Here is a 24172-nt window from a genome sequence, read left to right as displayed (position 1 = left end):
ACTCGTTCAAACGCTGAAACTTTAAAATAAAGGGATGTGCAAAAACTTCTAACACATTAAGAAACGTCTTTCTGCATTGCAAAAAGGATTTTATTTATGCACAAAATACATTTTCAACATGGGACAGTATTTCTCTTAACATTGCATGAACCGGCTTTCCCGGAGCCAGAAACACGCTATGCTGCATATGGAGACATAATCTCAAATGGCCCAAAACCTCAAACTCATTGTTACTGTTCACAGAAACGCTAAACTGAGCCATCTGAGCACTGAGGCTCTAACATAAAGGGACGTGCAAAAAACTTCTAACACATTAAGAAGTGTTTTTCTCTGCATTGCAAAAAGGATTTTATTTATGCAAAAAATACATTTTTAACATGAGAGAGAAGTTATGTCTCCATATGCTGCAAAGAGCTGGTTCATGCAATGTTAAGAGAAATACTGTCTGTTCTGAAAACTGTTGTTTTCGTGTGAAAGGAGAGTGCGGCACCCCGCGAACGGCTTTGTTTGATAAAGAGCACAGCAGGAGTGCTATCTGGAAATATTTCGGATATGAAACAAACGAACATGGAAAGCCGAAGTACACAAGCAAGCCAATATGTAAGAGTTGCTACAGAGCAGTGCTAACAAAAGGCGCTAACACTAGGGATTCTCATATTGACCGTTTAAAACCGTTAACCGACAGTAAGAATTTTAACCGATTATTACTATCAGTTAAACGGTTTAAAAGGGTTTTTTTCTATTCTTTTTTTTTTTTTTTTTTTTACGTTTGCTGCATGGTGAAAGAAATAATGCTATTTGTAAGTTATCTGTTTACTCGCACGCGTGTCGGCACGTGCAGTGTGGCTGTACAGACATATTTCGCTTCACCTTTACTTAGTAAACAGATGTAGTATATGCAACTCAATGGCAAGTGGCGTTATTGGGTTATCAGAGAGTGAATCCGTGAGTGAATGTATTCAAATTCTGAATGAATTATAGTCTAGAAAGTGCGCAATAGGCGCTCCCGTTACAATCACTGGAAAGCTATCACTCATCCTAGAGTAGTTCATCGCAATCTCATAAAGTTATTAAAAAGTAATAAAATAACCTTTACACTGCACAATTAATCTCTTATTTATATAATGCCAACACTTTCTTTGTTTTAATAAGAGAGTTCGCGAAAGTGTAGAAATCAGCAAAACTGAAACCGGCACTTTGGTTGGTGAGTGGATTGTAACATAGCCTCCTCTGATTGGCCACAGTGATAATCAAATCAACATACATGTCTGTGATTGGCTATTGCTGAACGCTGTAAAACACGCGCTTCTCCACACGCATATGACAGTGGATGGAAGTCCCGAACCGAAAATTGAAAGGGTTTTTGTGATGGTGTTTTTTTCGCAGATCTAAGAGTTAACAGGCAGCGGTCCTGCCTATCCGTACAGCATGTGGACATGTTAAAAACTAGGCACACTGAGGTATTGGCTGGCCTGCTATATATTTTTATGTCCGACGAGAAGAATAAGACCGGTACAGTTCTTCAAAGCACATAAAAGGATTCAGTGCTGATGCATGATAATTTAAGTATATGTCAATACAGTTTTTGTTGTTGCTCTGTATGCTGCTGTTTGCACGTTAAAATAAAACATTTGCTTGTATTTTTAATGTATCATCACAGATACTCGTGCATTCTATTTTTATTTTAAACTAATTTATTATTCTAATTTTATCAGTTAACGGTTAATGTTCGGATAACGAGCAGCGGTTGTCGGTCAGGAAAATTAACCGAAATGAGCATCCCTAGCTAACACCACTAATTTCGCAAAGCACCTGAAAGACAGACACCCGTATCTATTTAAAGAACTGTGCTCATTTTAACATTACTGAATCATTAAATAAGATTGCCTATTATTGTTGCTGATATGAGTGTTGTCCCGTTTTTTTTTTTTTTTTTTTTTTTTTTTACCGTAGTTCGTTAATATAAACAGATTGAGGAATCTTAGACGAGTAAATACTTTAACTGCGGTCAAATGTAAATTAACTGCGCTTATTTAAAGGAACACTCCACTTTTTTTGGAAATAGGCTCATTCTCCAACTCCCCCTGAGTTAATAAGTTGATTTTTACCGTTTTGAAATCCATTCAGCCGTTCTCCTGTTCTGGCGATATCACTTTTAGCATAGCTTAGCATAGATCATTGAATCCTATTAGACCAATAGCATCGCGTTCAAAAATGACCAACGAGTTTCCATATTTGTTGTATTTAAAACTTGACTCTTCTGTAGTTATATCGTGTACTACAGATCTGGCTATTTAAAATGCGCGCGGGAACGGAAGTGGTCTCGCGTGACACCGGTGTATTGTGAGGGATCCTAGAAAATGCTTTGACACAGGAAAGACATGATCAGTAGGGGGCAGTCATGTAACGCACTGAACTGAAGCGGCAGCAAACATTGCTGCAAGCTAAAAAACTCGTTTGTACAGTGACCTGGAGGGGACATCTTCGGTTCACTTATGTTTGTCGTGGCCACGACATAAACTTGTGGGAATGTCACGAGATATTAATTCGTGGGAACATAATATTAACTCGTGGGAACGTCATATTATGTCGTGGCCACGAGATCATTTTGTCGAGGTAACGAGTTCTTATATAGAGGGAACAACATGCATTTCATAGTAACCCAGGATTATCAGAGATAGGTTTATTAATATTTTATTTTGAGTTAAGAAATTGTTATATTAATTGTTATAGAAATGAATACAATATTAAATAATTATATAAGCAATGCTGTATATGCGAATGCGGTCTGTGCGCGATGTAGACAGCATTCACAAGTTTATCATGAATAAATATTACATAAAGTACTTCAAATTAAATAGCCCAGCAAGAAACATTTTATGCATCCCACAGTCTTATCCATTAACCATCCTCTTTTTCCGTAATAATTGTATTATTCGTTTATATTCGTTATTTTTCCCATCATTTCGATTTCTTTACTTAACATTCATAATCTAAATGATAAATGCTGACATGCCATTAAAGCTTTGATTAAGCTATATGGCTGGGATTTTTACTGGAATGCAGTTAATAGGTTGAATATAACATATATATTCATTACACACACACACACACACACACACATATATACATATATATATATATATATATATATTTATATATATTTATATATATTTTATTTCGTCTAATTAATAGATAACCTATATAGTGTTTCATTTGACGAGTGAATCATTAGTTCCATTTGTAAATCGTTTATGGTCACACACGGGCATAAATACAATCATAAAGTCAAAACTTTATTGGCATAATTGTCGTTTACAATATTTGCAAAATAAATGGCAAATAGCATATATACAGAAAGTTATTTAGATTAAGCGATTCACAATAAATAAAAACATTCAGAATGTTTTGTAAAGAGATCAAAATAAAGGTGAAAATAACAAATATAAACGAATAATACAAATTACGGAAAAAAAGGTCAGCTAATGGACAAGACTCTGGGATGCATAAAATGTTTCTTGTGAGGCTATTAAATTTGAAGTACTTTATGTAATGTTTATTCATGATAAACTTGTGAATGCTGTCTACATTGCACACAGACATCATTAGCATATACAGCATCGCCTATATAATTATTTAATAATCATATCTATAGGAAGCTTTAAATTATTACTTAACGAAATAAAACAAATTGAAAACAAAAACTCGTTTATGTAATCCGTAAAGATAAATTTCTCTCTCAAGGCGCATCCAAAAAGGTGTTGTACTCGGAGCGGAGATATAATATTCTTGATACTTCAAACATCTGTGTTCTGTTCTATAAATTCTGACAATTAAAAAAGGAAATCATGAAATCAATTACTATCTTTGTTCAAGAATGGAAGTAAATCTAACCATTTATATATGGCTATAGTTTATTCAGTTAGTCAGTATTGTTGTGTTTTCCCTGTTTTATTCGTTTAACATTCAGAAACAAGTGCCATTGTTTTTTAAAACATTTTTTAAAAGAAAGAATTCAACCCCCCAAAATTTTGTTTGCCTATGTCACAATATGAGATAAATCCAGCCCTGTAAATGATACTGATTTTTGTTGCCAAATTGGTTTGGAAGCGTTCTTGAATAAACAAGTAATTTAAACTTTTATGCCTGTATGACTGACAATTTAATTGACCACTGAGAAAGCATAGATTTGGTATGTTGGTTCATACCATGTAGAAAAATTACATTTTAAAAAATAGCTTAGATGTAGTAAACTACTTTTGCCGTGTTGCTGTAGCTTAGCTTAGCTAAGGAATGGGAAACCACTACAACACTGTTATACGTCATCATACGTTGTCGCTAGATCCTAATGTTACATCAGAGGACATGCACCGATGTTTATCACACATTTCAAGATGTTGAAAAAAATGGTGTCGTGTTGCAAAAAGTACAAATGTACGGTGTATGCACCGTTAATTCACATGTACACATATGGCCGTAAGCAAAACAAACAATGCGTTATCACATGCTCGGCAAATTGCAAATCTGTGGTGTAGTGGTGCCTTGAGAAGTGGGTAAATGCTTCATTTGTGAATTTCCTTTTGAACTTTCCATTTGAGCGCATTCGTTTACTGGATCCTTGGACTGAAATGTTTACAGGGGTTCACTGTTTAAGAAATTTCTGATCGTAAAAATCTGTTTCTTTTTAATTGTAAGGTTTTGTTTTCATTATTATGTACTGATTTAAATGACTGGGGTGTGGGAGACAAGGCGGGTGCAATTATCAAATACATTTCAAAGCAAGGCGGCACCACGGTCCTGACTGCATCATCACTGTCTTTATTGGGTGTTTTTAGCAATTATTTCGATTTATTCACATATGAGTGGATGTGGTGGACTGCCATGATTTTGGCTAATGCAGGACACTACTGAATAATGCACATCAGAGGGGATTTAAAAAGTGGGTGTACGCAAAGTAGCCTTATATACGCCGTATACTGTACCTGCGTATACCGTCCACTACACCATTGCAAATTCCAGCGCCACATGGTCTTTCATGTTTCTAACATGCAGTCAAGTGTATATGACATAAAAATATATTTTGTAATATCAATCAGTGCTATCTGCTAGCAAACTTTAGCAATTTTTTTGCAAACGTTTATTTACAGAACAACACCATAAACACAAGCACAAGATTGAAGGTAATATACATATAATGAAAAATTGTCATAACAATCCTTATTAATGTCAAAAATTACTTATATTTATGAGTCTGCTTGCTCGAGTGAGCAGCCATGTAGGAAAATGGAAATTTCTCTTAGCCCTTCGTTTGAAGTGAGGTCCCGAAAAATCTTTGTTTGGAGGGCTATCTGGCCCTTCCCCTTCCCCCTACTCCTCCAACTAAACGAGAAATGAGACACCCCTACCCCTTCACGTAAATGCGCCAAACGGAGGGAAAGGGCAAAGTGTAGGGGTAAGGGGTAGAATTGGGATTGAGCCTTGGTGTAGTGAAGCTTCATTTAATGAAGAGTAACTGTAATCTTAGCTCACTACATTTTCTAAGTAGCTTGCCCAACACTGCTGACCACTGCTGAAGCATTTTATTTTGTAATGCATCCGGTTTTAACCCCCCACCCCCCCTCCTGGAGCCAAGCCTGCTCTTTACACCTTTATTCATGGTTGGGGGAAGGTGAAAGGTGAAATGGCAAGTTTAAAAGTGACACGAACGACCCTCATTAACAATTGTGAGGTTATATGTTGTAATTTGAAGGGTTGTGAAAGCCGTAAGATATTGCCTGGGGTCAAAGTCCAAAACGCAACAAATATCTGTGCTGTGTTACTCGTTTGTTGCGCTGAATCACATGCAATTACAAAATACAATGCTCTGCAGTTTTTAATTTAATTTAATTTGTTATGCCTTTATTCTCAAAATACACTATTAGGATCTAATATCGCTACAACTTTGCACACATTAATACGGCAACGACTTTACAAGGACTTTTTATTATCTTTTTTTGTTTTTGATAACAGATTTTTAACAACAATGCCAAAAAAAATATATATATATATATATATTTAAGTGATCAGAAATGTACATTATATTTTCTTTTTACACTTTAGCCAATGCTTAGACATTTTTAAACAACTTTAGACATTGTTACAGTCCAGTATGTCCACCCTGACACAGCCGGAATAACTTCGGTTTAACTGTAAACAGTCCCTTTTCCTTCAATTATTTTTTCCTTCAATAATTTGATGTTGCTTTAAAACGTTGAATATATATAATGTATTTTGTTCTGAAGATGAAAGTTGTGGAGTTAGTAATGTGTAACTGCCCGCGGCGCCGACAGGATCACTTGATTTTTTTCCATTATAAATGTGGATACAGCTTGCAATACTCATTGAAGAATTAGGCATTGTTCAAAACTAGGCTATTTTACATATTTCTTTTATTTCTTTTATACAACCACAATAAAAACAAAAACAAAAAAAAAAACGTGTATTTGTAAAAAAAAAAAAAAATGGAAACAAGATGCTGCTTTAAGGGCGCATCACAGAAATTGCCTGAAATTCTGCATATAGGCTGCTATTTGGTAATTCTATTTTCTTTCATTTTGTTAATTTATTATTAATTCAGAAAAATATATTTCGCATATGGGCCTAATTTATTTATTATTATATATAGCTTTATTAGGTTTTTTCTGTGCACAAGCTCTGTGCGTGATGTGTGTGATGTTCTGATGTTTATACTGCTTTTTGCTTGTGTACAATTAACCCCTGAAAACGAATTTAGCTGTTTTTAATGAGTCACAGCCACGTATCAATTCAATAATAATTGTAATTTAACATTATCTTGTTGGTTAATAATAATTGAACAATGTCGGTTGTTGGTTGGGAAAAATAAAATAACCGAAATTAACATTTCTATTTCCAATGCAGTCTAATAAATGTTCATCAGGAAAAAAAAAAAAAGAAATAAAAGAAAATAATATTACAACTGCACCTGCTTATGAATAGCTTTTTGCTATTCGTTTGAACTATACTTTCAGGAAAGATGAAATCATTTAACTATTGTTAACGGCAGGGAAGGACTGGGTGGGATTAAAATTCCGCCCTGGGGTGCGTTTCCCAAAAGCATCGTTAGCCAACTATGGTCGCAAGTTCCGTCGTTACCAACATAGTTCAACGATTGGGTGTTTCCCAACACCATAGTTCAAACGAACATTCGCAAACAGCGTCACAAACTTACTTGGTTGGAACTAAAGCTCTGGACCTGTGGTTAGAAGCATCGTTGCTTGTTAGTAAGACATGTGGGCTTAATAAATTGTGTTCTTGGTCACAATTTGCAATCTAACACGCAGTACAATCTATATCCTCAATTTTATCTAAAAATAAATGCGTTTTACTCTGTATTTTTGTGTGTCCTCTATAAGCGTTGTTTATGAATAGTGCGCATGTGCACAAATGCCTGAGGGAACCCCGGAGTATGACGTAAGAGAGAACACGCAATGAATCAAACATCAAATAAAGCGAAATGACAGGGAACAAAAATAATTCAATATAGCTGCATTTTTGAGATCCCTAATCAGTTAAATAGCAGAAGTTATTACTCGGTGACGTCATTAACAACGGCCCTAAGTTGTTGAACTAATGTGGTTCAAACGACGGAGATGCGAAGGTGTTCGGGAAACACTCGTGACTACCTAGTTCGTTTCCACAACAATGCATCGTACTATGGAGGTTAACCAGCAAGTTACATCGTTGTACGGGAAACGCACCCCTGGACAAATCCAGCCCATCTGGCCCATGAGTTCCCCCGTGAAAGTTTTATTGGGTCATAGGGCCATAAATTAGAGTATATAAATTTATGAATAAAACGGGACAGAAATGAATAATGATAGAAATTGCTGAATTCAAATTTTAAAAATTTAATAATGCATTTTTGTCACATAGAAATTAACACAGTAAAGCACTAATTTTAATCTAGAATGCAGGAAATTTATTGCTAATAAATTCTGTAAAAAAAATCTTTCTGTAATAAAAAATAATTTTCTCGTTCCAAAACTGTTTGACTTACTTTCTTCTGTGAAACACAAAAGATATTTTGTAGAATGTAACCAAACATATCTGGTTATAATTTCTACTGTATAGACATACATTACTGAATTTATCAAATTATCTTCTTTTATGTTCCACAGAATTAAGTGATATTGAGTAGATTATGAGTCAGTGTCGCAAAGATCTTTTTTTTTGGACGCGCCTTTAGAGAGAAATTAATCTTTACGGATTACATAATGAAAGAGCTTTTGTTTTTGATTTGTTTTATTTCGTTAAGTAGTAATTTAAAGCTTTCTATAGATATATTTATCATGTCTGTGAGGCATGCATTTCCCTTTATTTTTGTTAAGCGCTCCTGTTCAAGAACGAGACGGAAGAAAGCGCATCATTTTTGTTTTCTTTATTTTATAAAAATGCTGTAACACTTTTTGATTACTCGTACCTTTGTGAGCAAAAATTATGGATAATTTTAAATCGCTTCCACTGAAAAAAATGCAAGTGGTTGCGCTGGCGCCTCGATGTCCTGCAAAGCGGCTTTAGCTTCCAATTTCTGCACAAACATTTTACTTTAACGTTTAAACTAACATTGTTTTATACTTTAACTGTTTTATATATATAGAATTTATTTTAGACAAGTCGTGATGATTTGAGAAGGCAAACTGATCAAACAGACTATGATCAGTCTTCCGCTTGGCGCTGTTCGTTAAAAAAAGGAGGAAAAATATATTTTTGTCCCGTCCATTGCTTCACCGCTATTTCGAGAATGAACCCAGCATAAATATGCAGATGTCATTCCCAAAACATAGTAGCATGTATGTGTCCGAAAAACAAAAGTTTCATACAAATTCTGAATGGATTATAGCCTGGAAAGTGCAAAGCGCGCTCCCTTTATTATGACTAAAAGCGTCACCAATCTTAGTTCATAGAGATCTCACAAAGTTCCGTTATAATTAATAAAGCTCTCTAAACTATACAATGAATCTTGTATTTACATGGCGTCTACACTTAGTCATGAGATGATTCACGAGAGCGCAAAATGGCACTTATTAAAAAATACACTTTTGGGTCGTTTGCTTTTTGCAGTTTTGAATGCGCTGTAATGTAAAATAGCGCCGTCTCTCTCTTCGGCGATCGGCCCACTACTCCACCGGCCCACCGGGAATGTCCCGGTACTCCCAATGGCCAGTACATCCCTGGTTAACGGTATTTGTTGTGACCAACGCCCGGAGCTGTGTTTGGCTACAGAATGTTGTTCCTTGCGCCACCTGGTGGATATTATATGAAGCGCAACAACGTTTAAAAAAAATCAGGAAAAGCCCCTGCAGGTCTTTCCGTGACCACGCGTGCCGAATTGCAGGCTGCCGCGTGAAAATAGACGCATTTTTAATGGCCAGATCTGTAAGACCGGTGGAAATGCAAAGCTGCGAGTTTCTAGGCTGATAAGATTAGTAGCTACACTTCCATTCCGGCGTAATAGTCAAGGAAGTTTGCTGCCGTAATATGGCCGAAGCAGGCGGAGTATTATCAGAAATGAGTTCCCAGCTAGTTTAGCATTTGCACATGTGCTGCATGGTATTACTGCTCCTGCTTCGGCCATATTACGGCAGCAAACTTCCTTGACTATTACGCCGGAATGGGAGTGTAGTTCCTAATCTTATCAGCCTAGAAAATTGAAGCTTTGCATTTCCACCGGTCTTAGTACACAATATAACTACAGAAGAGTCAAGTTTTAAATGGGACAAATATCGAAACTCGTTGGTCATTTTTGAACGTGATGCTATTGGTCTAATAGGATTCAATGATCTATGCTAAGCTATGCTAAAAGTGATATCGCCAGAACAGGAGAACGGCTGAATGGATTTCAAAACGGTAAAACTCAATTTATTAATTCGGGGGGAGTTGGAGAATGAGCCTATTTCCAAAAAACTTCCTTTAACTTTATTAAAAAAAAAAAAAAAACATTACTTAAATTGTGTGATTTGTCTTAATGTCTATCCAGTGAGCAACTGAGCATTGTTTTCGTGTGTGATGCACGCATGTTTGCTTGCATGGATCGTTGATTATGAATCCGGCATTAAAATCTGTTCGTCAAATAATGTTAATGTATTAACCATCATTTATGAACGAGCAATTCATTTGTTACAGAATATTTGAATCTTTGATTAGAGATGCTCCAATCAGCATTTTTGGGGCCGATCACCGATTACCGATCACCAAGATCATGATCTGCCGATTGCCGATCACTGCCGATCACAGAATGGCAGGAGAATGGGAATCTTTGATCTATAATCTAGCAGAGTTTGCACCATTTGTAGAAATGAAACTAACTCTAAATTAGCTATGTTGAAAAAAAAAAAACAAACGAGAAATAGGCTACAGTCAAGATCTTGAAGAACCACCAAGTTAGGGTTGGAGACGATAGTATCGTGTATCGACAATCGCCAGTTGCTGATGCCTTCTCTGCTGAAAAAAAAAAAAACAGCATATGCTGCTTAGGTATATGTTTTGGTGCTGGGATGCTGGTTTAAGCTGGTTTATGCTGGTTTATGCTGGTCATGTTGCTGGTGAAGGACCAGCATTAACCAGCCAAAGAACCAGCATGAACCAGCAAAGGACCAGCTAAAACCAGCATCCCAGCACCAAAACATACCTAGCAGCATATGCTGTTTTTTTCACCAGGGTTTGACGATAGCAAGACTATTATTACAAGTTATTATTATTATCCGTTCTAGGATGCTTCAGAAACTTGTCGTGACAAACGCATAGAGTGGCCACGTCGCCTTAACGCTCCGCAAGGGGAAGAGATTTATTTATATTAAAGTGCACCTTGCACTAGACTAGGCTATGTTCTTTGATATTGTAAATGTTCTTTGCTTGTTATTTGTAGCTGCTTTTTAAGATGATGTAAGGATTATATTATCCAGCATTGCAGTCATTAGGATAAAGGAGGTAAAATGTGGTTTAGGCTGAATTAAATATGATATATCAGAATCTGTCTGTATATAGGAAACATAAACATTCACCTCAGTAACATCTATATGCGTCTATTAGAATTACGAAGCGATAAAATGGCGCTAAACATACGCACGTGAATTACACACGCGCACAGTTTCTCCTCATTCTATATGAACTGAACTACAACATGAACTGATGACAACAATCAGACATACAGCGGTAACATTATTGCAATATGACGGGTATAGAAAGATACATTCATTTACATTCAAGCACGCACATTCACCACTCAGAATGAAACCGAAAGTAGCCTATACTTTAACTTCTCCAGCAAAACTACAGTCAGCGCTCTGTACACGTACAACATAGTCGCATGCCCAATAACAAGACTACCCTTACAAAACTAATAAAGAATTTAGTACTCATGTTGCATGTTGCCACTGGTAAGCTCCGTTCTGCTGTTGTTTACCTAGGCGCCGTGCATGCACGTGTGAAAAAGTTGCGCGAGTAATTTACGTCAAGTGATCGGCTTTTTTGATCGGCGCTTTTGGGGTTCGCCGATCAAGCTATTTTTAGCCAAAATCGGCCGATCATGATCGGTTGCCGATCGATCGGAGCATCACTATCTTTGATAACGGTAGGTAATAAAAAATACAACGGATCATGTTAGCTCGGTCCAATAAAAAATATTAACAGATAGAACTTTGGATTTTAATTGGTTAATGTATTAGTAAATTATAGATTAAATTAATTTTTAACTAAGATTAATAAATGTTTTTAAAGTATTTTTCATTGTTTATTCATGTTAACTAACAAATATATTTTACCATTAACTTAAGTTCTAAGATTAGTTAGATAGTTTAGTTAATTGTGTGGTCTAAAAAGAAAAAGAAAAAGTTTACGACCTACACTACCAGTTGTATTTGAACAGCAAATAAAGTTTGAAGCTCAAACTCAAATGAAGCTAAGAAGCTGAACAGGGCTGTAGCAGTGTACATATGCATATACATCATTGTCATGTTCTAGACTATATTTATCTTTAAATTAAAAAATAAAATTTTAATTAATATTGTGGCAGTTTTTTTCTCTGTGGTATCGAAAATAGTATCGAATATCGATATGTTTCAAGGTATTGTATCGAAGTTAGAAATTCCAGTATCGTGACAACACTACTCACGAGTAACAGTAAAATGCTGCAAATATTTTTTTCTTACGCTTGAAACACAATTTACACCTTTACAAAGCTTCTCTTGCATATACAAATTTAACTTACACTTACAATCTTATGTAAACTTTTACACTGCATATGCAAATTTTTATGGCATTATAATAACTCTGTAGTCATACTGCCCAGCCCTATTTGTATATTTGTATTGTATATTTATCAGTTTCTGTGTCTGTGTACCTAATAATGTTAAAACATTTAAAAAACCCTAAATTAGATAGGGTAGTTGGTTTTTGCTAGTAGTTTGGTTTTTAAACCATAGGCAAATGTTCCTTGTGTTTAGTGTTAGCCTGTTGATTTTAATTCATAGTATTCATATGTTTTTCAGGTATGGTGATATCTGATACATTTGTCCATATAAGGAATTTCCTTGAACATCATATGTTTAATGCTTCTTTGAGCCTCACTTGCAAAACATATATTACATGAGAGTGTTTAATGCTCAATAATGCTCGAATCACCTAGTTTAGGGTGAAAATAATAGAAAAATAATACTAAAGTACTTTGTAACACAGTAACTTGAACAGTTTTTCAGCAAACTACTTTTTTTCCACTCTTTTTTGAGTCATTATTTTTCAGGACTTTTCCTTGTACTCAAGTACAGTATTCCTTAAGTAGCTATACTTTTATATAAGTACAGTTTTTTTTAGTACTTCTTCCACCACTTGCTGTGTGCTAGGTGGAAGAGTCATAAATCCTTAGGTCAACAAAGAGAGTGGTTATGTCAACCAATTTTATGAGCCTGAACTTTTGAACTCCTATGCTTTCATGAAATCTACCCACAGTCAGATCGACAGAAATTGCTCTAGGGATTAGAAATGTCACCATAACACACTGTAAGAGCACATTTTTCTCACAGAAAATTGTATTGTACTTTGTCTGCTTTTTAAACAGCATTATGGTAAAAATGCAACACTATCACAACATATTTCTCACATACAGCGTTTTGCTTGGGGTGTGGCAGATTCTTGCTATTCCCTCTATTCCAAACTAACTGATGGAATGGCAGATTCATTCACGTTAGGTTAATCCAAAGTGGTGGCATGGTTAGATGCAGGATTAACCCATGAAAGACTGCGGGCCCTGACAACATACCTGGCTGTGTCCTGAGAGATTGTGCTGTACAGCACAATTCTATTACCAAAGAAGTCACCTGTGCTCTGCCTAAATGACTGTCGTCCCATAGCTCTGACCCCATTAATGAAGTTCTTTGGCAGATTAGTCATCACATCAAGTCCAGTTTCCCAAACACGCTGTACTCAGTACAGGTTGCATTCTACAAATGATTAAATATCCTCCTCCCTCCACCTGGCTCTTATGGTGCGTTCACACCGCACACTTTGTCTGCGTCAGGCAACGCTCCCAACGCATCTAGTTTGACGGATGTACGTTGAAGCTCGCAACGCTTGCTTTTTGGTGCGTTCACACCGCACACGTCAGGCAACGCATCTAGTTTGCACACTTCCCCTGAATAAACAATGGCAAACTAGTAGGGAGTGGACATTTTGAAATCTTCTTATGACCATGTTTCGCTAGCTAACAAAATGGGAAATAATTACGTTGAGAAAAGATTTGATAACTTAGCCGACATCCCGATCTCTTCAGCGATCTTCATCCAAGCAAGTTCCTTTACATTCCTGTCTTTATACAACAACGAGGACGGATCATACAATTCTCTGCGATTGCAGACGGCTACAATGAGCAATATATATATGTAATATAATTAAATTGAAAATTTTTTCTCTGCTCCCGCTTCATTCAAGATACGTGTGGTGACGTCGCTACAGTGAGATGCTCTGATTGGTTGACGCACTGCGTCAAGTGCGTCAAGTCCGTCAAAAGTTCAGCTAGCTGAACTTCTGCGTTGCTTGCGTTTGCTGCGTTGACGCTTGAAACGCAGGTAACGCTTGAAAAGTTGACGGATCCAACGGACACAACGCAACGCAGAGCCTCTGACGGACCTCTGACGGACTCAACCATAGACTTTACATGTAATCTTGCCGCAACTGACGCATGACATTTGGGGCGGTGTGAATGCAGCATTACTCGCCTGAAACAGAAAGACTTGTATGTTAGAATGCTGTTCATCGATTTCAGCTCAGCATTCAACACAATAATTTCTCAGCAGCTTATCAACAAACTAAACTTGCTGGGCCTTAACCTGCCCATCTGTAATTGGATCCTGGAATTTTAACTAGAAGACCCCAGTCAGTCTGTGTCATCTCAAGCACTATCACACTGAGCACAGGTGCACCACAGGGCTGTGTGCTCAGCCCGCTGCTCTTTACACTACTGACTCACGCTCCAACAACATCATTAAGTTTGCTGATGACACAACTGAAGTAAAACACACTACAGAGAAAAAGTATTACAGCTGGCTGAATGGTGTGGTGCTAACAACCTGCTAATCAATGTTAGGAAGACAAAGGAGGTCGTTATGGACTTCAGGAGAAACACTGACCACCCCCCACACTGACCATTGATGGTTCGACTGTGTAGGGAGTCAGCAGCACTACTTTCGTGGGAGTGCACAATACAGTGCATATCACCTGGACCACCAACATCACATCACTCCTCAAGAAGGCCCAACAGCGACTCTACTTTCTCCACTGACTGAAAAGAGCAAAACTTCCTTTTATATAAGCCCCCACCCCCAAATGTATTGCGATTCATTTAACATCTCAACTGACTTCAATCATCACATATATTTATTGATTTTCCACTGATTCGGGATCATTGCTTCCCTAGCTCTTTTTTTTTTTTTTTTTTTTTTTGAGAAATCATGGTGACATTGTGCTAATTTAGGGAATAACCTAATAAAATGTGGCCACAAATTAAGTTCTAGTAACAATTTATTAATCTGTTTTTTTTTTAATTCGAAGCTTTAGCAAAACACTTTGTACAATCAAGGTTATACTTTTTTTCCCTATGATGACCCTTGTCGTCAAAATAAATTAAAACAATTCAATTTAAATTAAATTACAACAAAAATAGATAAAATTATAATAAACAAAATGGGATAAAATAAAAATAGAAAATAAACTTTAAAGTATTGTATACATTTACAATTAGACAATATCAATTGCAAAAATAACTCGAATGAATAAATACCTACATGATAATACAAATCAATAATCTGACATATTTATAGTGGTCTTCTACATAAATATGAAACCAAGCAATATTGGTGATCACATTTAAACCAGTTTACACAAATCTCTTTATAGTAATCAGTTAAAGGGGAGAGATTTTATGATTTATGTATCACATATGGGGCTTCATAGTACAGCACATTTCACATATACCAGTAATTCAATTTGGCCTTTTCTCAGCAGTGCAACATCCAATATAAATATCTTGCTAGTGCAGAAGATAAAGTTGGCTTTTCTGACAATTTACAAAGTGTCAGTTGCTTTGGAATATTAGGAGAATGAAAGGACATGAATTATAGAAGCCCTGTCCTGCTTGTGTCCCACAGCCCTCTCAAAGCGCAGAGCGTGATTATATTTTTAGGCAAGCATAACTAAACTTCACATGGTTACTAATGTTTTATTCTTTTCTGTGTTCTTTATTTGTACTTTACTTATATTTGCTAAATATTGTTTCTATTTCAGTGGACTTTTTACTGTGTAAATAATTTAAATTAAATTTGAAATTCGAATTTAAAATAAGTTTTACAGTGTTAAAGCTGTGTTACACTGCTGCTGAAATGGGGAACAGTACTACTTCACTGGCTAGCAGCACTAAAGTAGAAGCCCTCTGATGGCCACGGTGTTTCATGTTTGCATTGAACATTTTTTTTTGGTGGAAGATGAGTCGGGGAAGTTAGTTTGCTGCATCAACAGACTTGAGCCTTAAGTTGCTCAGTCTGTTGTCCGTAAGGACAGTAAGTAGGGCTGGGCTATATTGACTAAAATTCATATTTCTGTAGTTTTGGCATGGATGGCAATATACAATCTATTTGCTGTGTTTTCTACAGAGCAAAATAAATGTTTACTTGCAAGTCATGTGAGGTGTTACAATTATCTTTATTAAAACAGCTTGTTAAAGTGGTCATCGGATGAAATATTCACTTTTAAATGTTGTTTGAACTGAAATGTGTCTTGGCAGTGTGTTTACACAACCACCCCATAAATCATAAGCACTGTCTCAGATCAAGCTGTTCACAGAATCTTGGCAGAGTGACAGTTTTGGCAGGCCCATCCCACGTCTGTTGACGGACACTGGTGTTGTAGCATAGACCCTCCCTGAGTGAGCTGTAAACAGTCCGCCATTGATTGCATGCTGGAGCAGAGGTAGACGGGAATGTCTCCTAAGCAGTTGAGTTGTTTTGTTGTTGGATGTGATAATGAACATAGCAGTTTTCTTTTACTCCTGACTCCTGAGCCGCTGTTGCTATGACAATAGATATTTAAAACAGCCTCCATCACTTACTGGTTATACTAAGTACAATGGATGATCTACAGTTGCATAATTTTTTATTGGTATAAAATTAAAAAACGAACTTGATGTGAATGAACTTGATATAATTACTTTATCAGAAGTTTACTGAACAGCAAAACATACAAGAATATTAATATAGTAAACCAAGGAAAGAAAGGATATGAATCTAGCCAAATTTAAGAACTCAAGGCCATTATAAGTGAGCGCTTAATTCTAAGTGGATCTGTTTGTCCTGTTGGTTGAGGTTTGATGAACAACACATTTACAGCACTTTATTGTTCTAGTTTTAGTTTTAGTTAAACTAGTTCAATTTAAGACTGGAGAAAAATCAGTTTATCTGTGATGAAAAAAAACCCTGGAATTTTCATCAGATTACTTAGATATTGCTTTGGGGTTAGTGGGGTTATTTCGCTGTGGAGTGCATAGAACATAATACTAAAATGTATTTTATTATTTAAAAATAATTTGTTAGAGTTTGAAATTCTTTTAGGCATGCAAAATTTGAGGAGAATTTGAGAGATGTGGGTGTTCTTACTTAGGGGTTTACTCTTACAAGGACAATAGTCAGCTGCAAATATGGTTTGACCCCAAAAAAATTCTAACAAAAGGTTTCTCAGTGGTTTACAGTAGTATCAGATGTACTTAAAAACATACTAAAAGTTTACCAAAGTTTGATTCCAAGAAAGGCCCCATTTTCAAAATGGCGGCCGTCAGGTCCTTAAAATGACCATTACTCCTGTGTATTCCTCCTAGACCAGGAATACTGGTGCCTGATACATGTTTTGGCCATGTAATATTTTAATTAGCATATTTGCATGACAGATACAGGTAAATTATAAAATTAAAATATAAATATATAAATTAAAATGTCGTGGAAAAGTTAATTTATTTCAGTAATTCAACTCAAATTGTGAAGCTCGTGTATTAAAGGGGTCAACGAATGCCCATTTTCCACAAGTTCATACGATTCTTTAGGGTCTTAATGAAAAGTCTGTAATATACTTTGGTTAAAAATTCTCAATAGTAGTGTAAAAAAAACACCCTTTTACCTTGTCAAAATCAGCTCTGCAAAATATCAGCTCATTTAATCGCATGGGCCCTTTAAATGCAAATGAGCTCTACTCGCCCCGCCCCTCTCTGCTGAGGGAATAGGAGCTGTAATGTTTACTTTAGCTGCATTTAGCCGTGTTTATCGGCGAAACTTGCCAACGAGCACATTATTAAGATTCACACGAACAGAGATGCACATGTAGATTGGGATCGGCGCTTTCCTTTTAAAAACTAAAGTAACGTTGTCCTCTACCTCTTAAGCAGCTTAGATGTCGGGAGCAAATGAATACTGCTATGTTAATTATTACATCCAACAACAGAACACCTCAATCACTCAATTAGAGTCTTCCTCTGCACCTGAGTCGACACAATGGTGATCAGAGTCAAACTGTTTCAGCTCGGTGAGGGCGGATCTAAGGTAAGACGTTCATGTCAATCTACCTCTATATCGTGGGAGTGCCCTCTGTTGGTGTTCCGTCACGACAAGAAGCTGCGAATGACCCGATTTTAAAAAGGGGATATTACTTTTAAAGATTAAAAAAATACCACTGGGTGGATTTTTATCATGGTGGTTGTGTACACAAACTGCCAACACACATTAATATTCAACATGTAAAAGTTAGTTTTGTGTCTGATGACCCCTTTAAATAAATTAATTGCACACAGACTGAAGTAGAATAAGTCTTTGGTTATTTTAATTGTAATGATTTGGCTAACATTTAACAAAAACCCACCAATTCACTATCTCAACAAATTAGAATATGCTGACTTGCAAATCAGCTAATCAACTCAAAACATCTGCAAAGGTTTTCTGAGTCTTCAAATGGTCTCTTAGTTTGGTTCACTAAGCTACACAATCATGGTGAAGACTGTTGATCTGACAGATGTCCAGAAGACGATCATTGACACCCTTCACAAGGAGGGTAAGCCACAAACATTCATTGCCAAAGAAGCTGGCTGTTCACAGAGTGCTGTATCCAAGCATGTTAACAGAAAGTTAAGTGGAAGGAAAAAGTGTGGAAGAAAAAGATGCACAACCAACCGAGAGAACTGCAGCCTTGAGAGGCTTGTGAAGCAAAATCGATTCAAGAATTTGGGTGAACTTCACAAGGAATAGACTTGCGTCAAGGCATCAAGAGCCACTACACACACAGATGTGTCAAGGAATTTGGCCACAGTTGTCATATTCCTCTTGTTAAGCCACTCCTGAACCACGGACAACATCAGAGGCGTCTTACCTGGGCTAAGGAGAAGAAGAAATGGACTGTTGCTCAGTGGTCCAAAGTCCTCTTTTCGGATGAGAGCAAGGTCCTAGAGTCTGGAGGAAGGGAGAAGCTCATAGCCCAAGTAGCTTGAGGTCCAGTGTTAAATTTCCACAATCTGTGATGATTTGGGGTGCAATGTCATCTGCTGGTGTTGGTCCACTGCACCCGTTTACCAAGAAATTTTAGAGCACTTCATGCTTCCTTCTGCTGACCAGCTTTTTAAAGATGCTGATTTCAATTTTCAGCAGGATTTGGCACCTGCCCACACTGCCAAATACACCAAAAGTTGGTTAAATGACCATGGTGTTGGTGTGCTTGACTGGCCAGCAAACTCACCAGACCTGAACTCCATAGAGAATCTGTGGGGTATTGTCAAGAGGAAAATGAGAAGATCAAGGCCACTGTCAATGAAACCTGGGCTTCCACACCACCTCAGTGCAGTGCCACAGACTGATCACCTCCATGCCACGCTGAATTGAGGCAGTAATTAAAGCAAAACAAGTATTGAGTACATATACAGTAAATGGACATACTTTCCAGAAGGCCAACAATTCACTAAAAAGGTTTTTTTATTGGTCTTATAATTTGTTGAGATAGTGAATTGGTGTTTTTTTTTAAATGTGAGCCAAATCATCACAATTAAAAGAACCAAAGACTTAAAACTACTTCAGTCTGTGTGTAATGAATTTATTTAATACACAAGTTTCACAATTTAAGTTGAATTACTGAAATAAATGAACTTTAACACAACATTCTAATTTATTGAGATGCACCTGAAAGTGATTACAAGTACAATTATATATTAAAGCAATCTGAAATAAGTGACCATTTAGAGGGTTCACACACAGGCCTCTGTTCGGGCTAATTCAGAGTTGTTTATGATCAAAGTTATACAACTCCAATTTAAGGAACTTTTGGGTGCAATAACTTTTACATTGAATGTCAAGTCTGTGTTTTAGAAAAAAAAAAAAAAGCTGTACGTGTCCAAAACACGTACTGAGTAGGAGTTACATGACATAGGCTAAATCGTTTACATCTCTGGTTCACCCCAAACAAAGATAAAACCTTACAGTAATCTCACAACATCATGTATTTCATAAGTATGTAATCATATCAGTGCAATTTAGACAAGTCCAACGGATTCATGGACCCAGAAAACATTGAGTTAGACACCAAGATTACTTGGCTAGGTCAAATAATGAAGGAGTTAGGATATTTTAAGGGTTTTCTCCACATCTTGGACGCCATCTTGAAAATGACACCTTTCTAGTGGTCAAACTTTGGTAAACTTTTAGTATGTTATTACTAATAGGCCTATGTCTCACTTCCTGCTTCCGGAACGCGGAGTAGGGTAATAGAACTTCCGTTCATTGCTAGTAACGCTACTGCAAGGATAACAATAATGGCAGCAGTTGTTCTTGAAGCGTACCAGGTTGCTCTACGACGAAACACTACGCAAGTCTTGGGTGAGATTAATAAAGAGAGATGAGAGGCCTTCTTTTAATATTCTCCGGGGCAGCACTTTCGTTTGCAGTTTCATTTCAACAAGGAGAGCATCTACGTCTCGCAAAGTGGTCGGAAGAAACTTAAAATACTACACCAACCCGGTTTCCCTGGAATAACTGGGGGGACAATCAGCCCCATCTATGTATTCCCACCAATGATTGTAAATAAAACAAAATTCGATTAATTAAAAAGGATGTTTTATCTGACACATGTATTACACTTATCTCTGCTATATAAATGACATTCAATAATATCACGTTAAGCGTTTTCTCCCTCATAGAAGCCCATTATAAGGAAACAGCTTAACGTGGTTTAACGTACCTCAACAGCGATCAGGAAAGACCGAACTTCTGTTAAATTTCAGTTATAATAAATACTTGCTGCTGTCAAAAGAACGAGCTCTAATTCTGCATACAAAGTGATCGCCGCCCATAGAAGTCCATTATAACAAAACATGTTATGCTTTTTCCTTAATGGAGTTATATAGGGTTAAAAGGCTTAACATGATATTATTCACTTTATATGCTGAATGATATTTCATTCGTTTTACAGCAGCAAGTATTTATTATAACTGAAATTTAACAGAAGTTTGTTTTCCCTAGTCGTTGTTAAGATACGTTAAACCACGTTAGGCTGTTTCCTTATAACGGGCTTCTATGAGGGAGAAAACGCTTAACGTGATATTATTCACTTTACCTGTCGAATAAGGACTCGTTCTTTAGATAGTAGTTAGTGTTTGTTCCAAGTAAGGTTTGACAGAAATGTGGGGTTTCCTTGTAGTTTTTTACGTACATTAAGCCACGTTAAGCGTTTTAGAACGTCCCTAAAAAGCTAACCGGAACTGCCGTCTCCCCACTCAGAGACGTTCAATTGTTGCGTGACATAGGCCTATACTACAAAAAACAGCTGAGAAACCTTTTGTTAGAATTTTTTTAGGGTTAGGTGTTTTTTTTTTCATATATGCAGCCGCTGACAAACCTTTAAACCTCTTTCAGTAGCCATTTCAGATTTAAAAAGAAAAAAAAAAAACTCTTCACTTAATTTTTTGTAGGACTCATTGCTTATGAAATCATTGCATTTAATTTAAACGTTGAACTAAACTGACAGTTTTATTAAGATTAGTTTATTATAGTTCTTCTCTTGTTTTCTGTTAGGTTGACTTTGTTTTGCTGGGTGGGGATCTATTCCATGACAATAAACCATCCCGCAAGACTATGCACTGCTGCATGGAGGTGATGAGGAAGTACTGCATGGGTGACCGGCCAATCATCTTTGAAATCCTCAGTGATCAGGCTGTTAATTTCAGCCACAGCAAGTAAGGCTTAAATTTTTCATGTCTTGATGCAAAACATTTTCATTGCTTATGTATATCTTGACACTAGGAGTGTGACGAGACACTTATCTCACAAGATGAGACATGAGAGTGGGTTCACGAGAACGAAACGAGACAAGATTTTTAAACTTTTTTAAAGAAATCCTCAATAATGAAATATATAGGGAAAAATAGTATTTTATTAAACTAAAAAACTTCTATTTTAATGAATTATTTGCGGTAATGAACATGTAAACTAAAGCTGCATGATTCTGGATAAATTAAATAACAATTTTCTTTTATTAAATTGGAGATCACGATTCTGAAGAAAAAAAAAAGGATTAAAAATCTAAACAAAATTACGTAATTTAAAAAATTGATGGATTCAGTGTCTCAATTAATAAAGACTTGTTTCACTATTAGAATCTCCTGAATAAATGATTCAATGATAAATACTTTTGTAAATGTGCAGTTGTCGCCACCCCCTGGTGGAAGAGGATAAGCCTTACAATACGTGTTAAAGGGATAGTTCACCCAAAAATGAAAATTTGATGTTTATCTGCTTACCCCCAGGGCATCCAAGATGTAGGTGACTTTGTTTCCTCAGAAGAACACAAACGAAGATTTTTAACGAAAACAGGTGCTACGCCAGAGCGCGTACACATGTAACGAGCCGTTTGCTAAACTCGTGCTCATGACAGATGGATGTGGCTGTGTATCATAAGTAAAAAATGATATAAATACTGTTCAGTTTCTCGCAAAAAACTATCGTTTCGTGTCTTAGGACATCAATGTATCGTCACGAGCCGCAGGGTGTAATTTGGATTTGTCTGTGCGTGTTTTTGTCAGCAGAAAAATAAGTATAAAAACGTAAACAGCCAAAGGACGTCACTTAGAATGGGAGATGGATCGGTGTGTGACAGAGAAGATAAAACCATAGATGAATTCGCACAGACCCAGGCAGGTGCTGGTCATTCAAAAGCTCAATGCAGAAATTTTTACGAGGTATAATTGCTCTCTGCTTCAAAGTTAAAATGATTTGCAACTGTCGCTTCGTCGCGTCCAGCAGAGATGTCACTGACACTGCACTCCGCTGAACTGCGGCATTCTGGCGCCTCAGTCTCGGTATACTGTACAACAGCATACATTCACAAATGATAACTCAGCGGCAGAGTTCCACTCAACGCAGGGGTGTAATTTCCACTTGGGGCTTTTTAAAAATCCTGTTTGTGTCCTCCCACTTTCAAATGGTTTTGTAAAATTAATGTCTTGTATTGTTAGGGCTGGGTATCGAGTTCGATACTTTTTAAGCACCGACCGAATTGTCTCGATACTATCGAGTATCGAAAAAATCATTTTCGTTCGGTACCAAATTTCGATACCCAAGGATATAATCTTGTCAACGTCAGTGAGCTAGAAAACTTGCGGTATCTTTAACGTGCCCGGATCAAATGCTGGTGATTAGCTGCAGCGAGGCTGCCTTGAAAATCAATAGTTTAAGGCCGTTACGCCCACTCGCCCAGAGCTTGTCGAATGTGAGGCTGTAATGTACACTATACTTTAAAGCATAGCATAAATTTAACGCAAACGATGTATAAGCGATCAAAAGTATTGCTACATTATGCCAATATTGACGGCAACAGCGTGAGATGCAATATTTGTAAAAAGGTTATCGCGTCCAAGACTGGCAACACGTCAAATATGAGAAAACACCAGACACATTCTGTCGTATACAATTCTGGCGCCTCAGTCTCAATATAGTCTCAGTATAGGTACAACACGACATACATTCACATCAAACGAGAACTCAGCGGCAGAGTTGCACTCACGCAGGGGCATAATTTTCACTGGGGACACGCTTTTCAAAATCCTGTTTGTGTCCTCCCACTTTCAAAAGGTTTTGTTAAAGTAATCTCTTGTATTGTAGAATGCACGCTCATCACCGCCGAGTTTCGCGGGATCGTTGAAACGAAACCAAAAGTAAGACGCGCACACGCATTTAAAGCAATTTTAATACCCCACGTTTAGAGAACGACTCCCCAATGCGTGCAAATTAGGCTACATAAAATATTGAAGCTGTTATTAGTATGTGGGCTAATAAATTGTGTAGTTGTCTATTAATAGCTCTGTATCATGCTTGAAGATTCGGTCTCTGTTTGCACTTTGAATTTTGAAAGAGTAGCCTATTTTGATTATAGCTGTATTTATTGTCTACACGACTAAGAAAGAACTGTGTCGTTTATTTTTTGTTATTTATAATATATTTTGTCATTTATTTAGATTTTAACCTAAATGCAGTGGTTGCCTCTAATTTAAATGGCTGTACCTATAATAGAGAAAATAAACATAGTTCATGTACTCATATTATCATTCATTCTT

General features: G+C 36.7%; 1 protein-coding gene across 1 annotated transcript in view; it reads left to right on the top strand.

Annotated features, from left to right (window-relative positions):
- The first annotated feature begins 21639 nt into the window (after nucleotides 1-21639).
- Nucleotides 21640-24172, top strand: part of mre11a (MRE11 homolog A, double strand break repair nuclease) — a 154478-nt gene continuing 151945 nt past the window's right edge. The window contains exon 1 of the mRNA XM_073817793.1: nucleotides 21640-21796. Within this exon, the coding sequence (XP_073673894.1) occupies nucleotides 21696-21796 (101 nt within the window). The 5' untranslated portion in view covers nucleotides 21640-21695. The remainder of the gene's footprint in view (nucleotides 21797-24172) is intronic.

The sequence above is a fragment of the Garra rufa genome, chromosome 14 (genome assembly GCF_049309525.1).
Source record: "Garra rufa chromosome 14, GarRuf1.0, whole genome shotgun sequence".
Lineage (NCBI taxonomy): Eukaryota > Metazoa > Chordata > Actinopteri > Cypriniformes > Cyprinidae > Garra > Garra rufa.
This window is presented reverse-complemented; position numbering and strand designations above follow the sequence as displayed.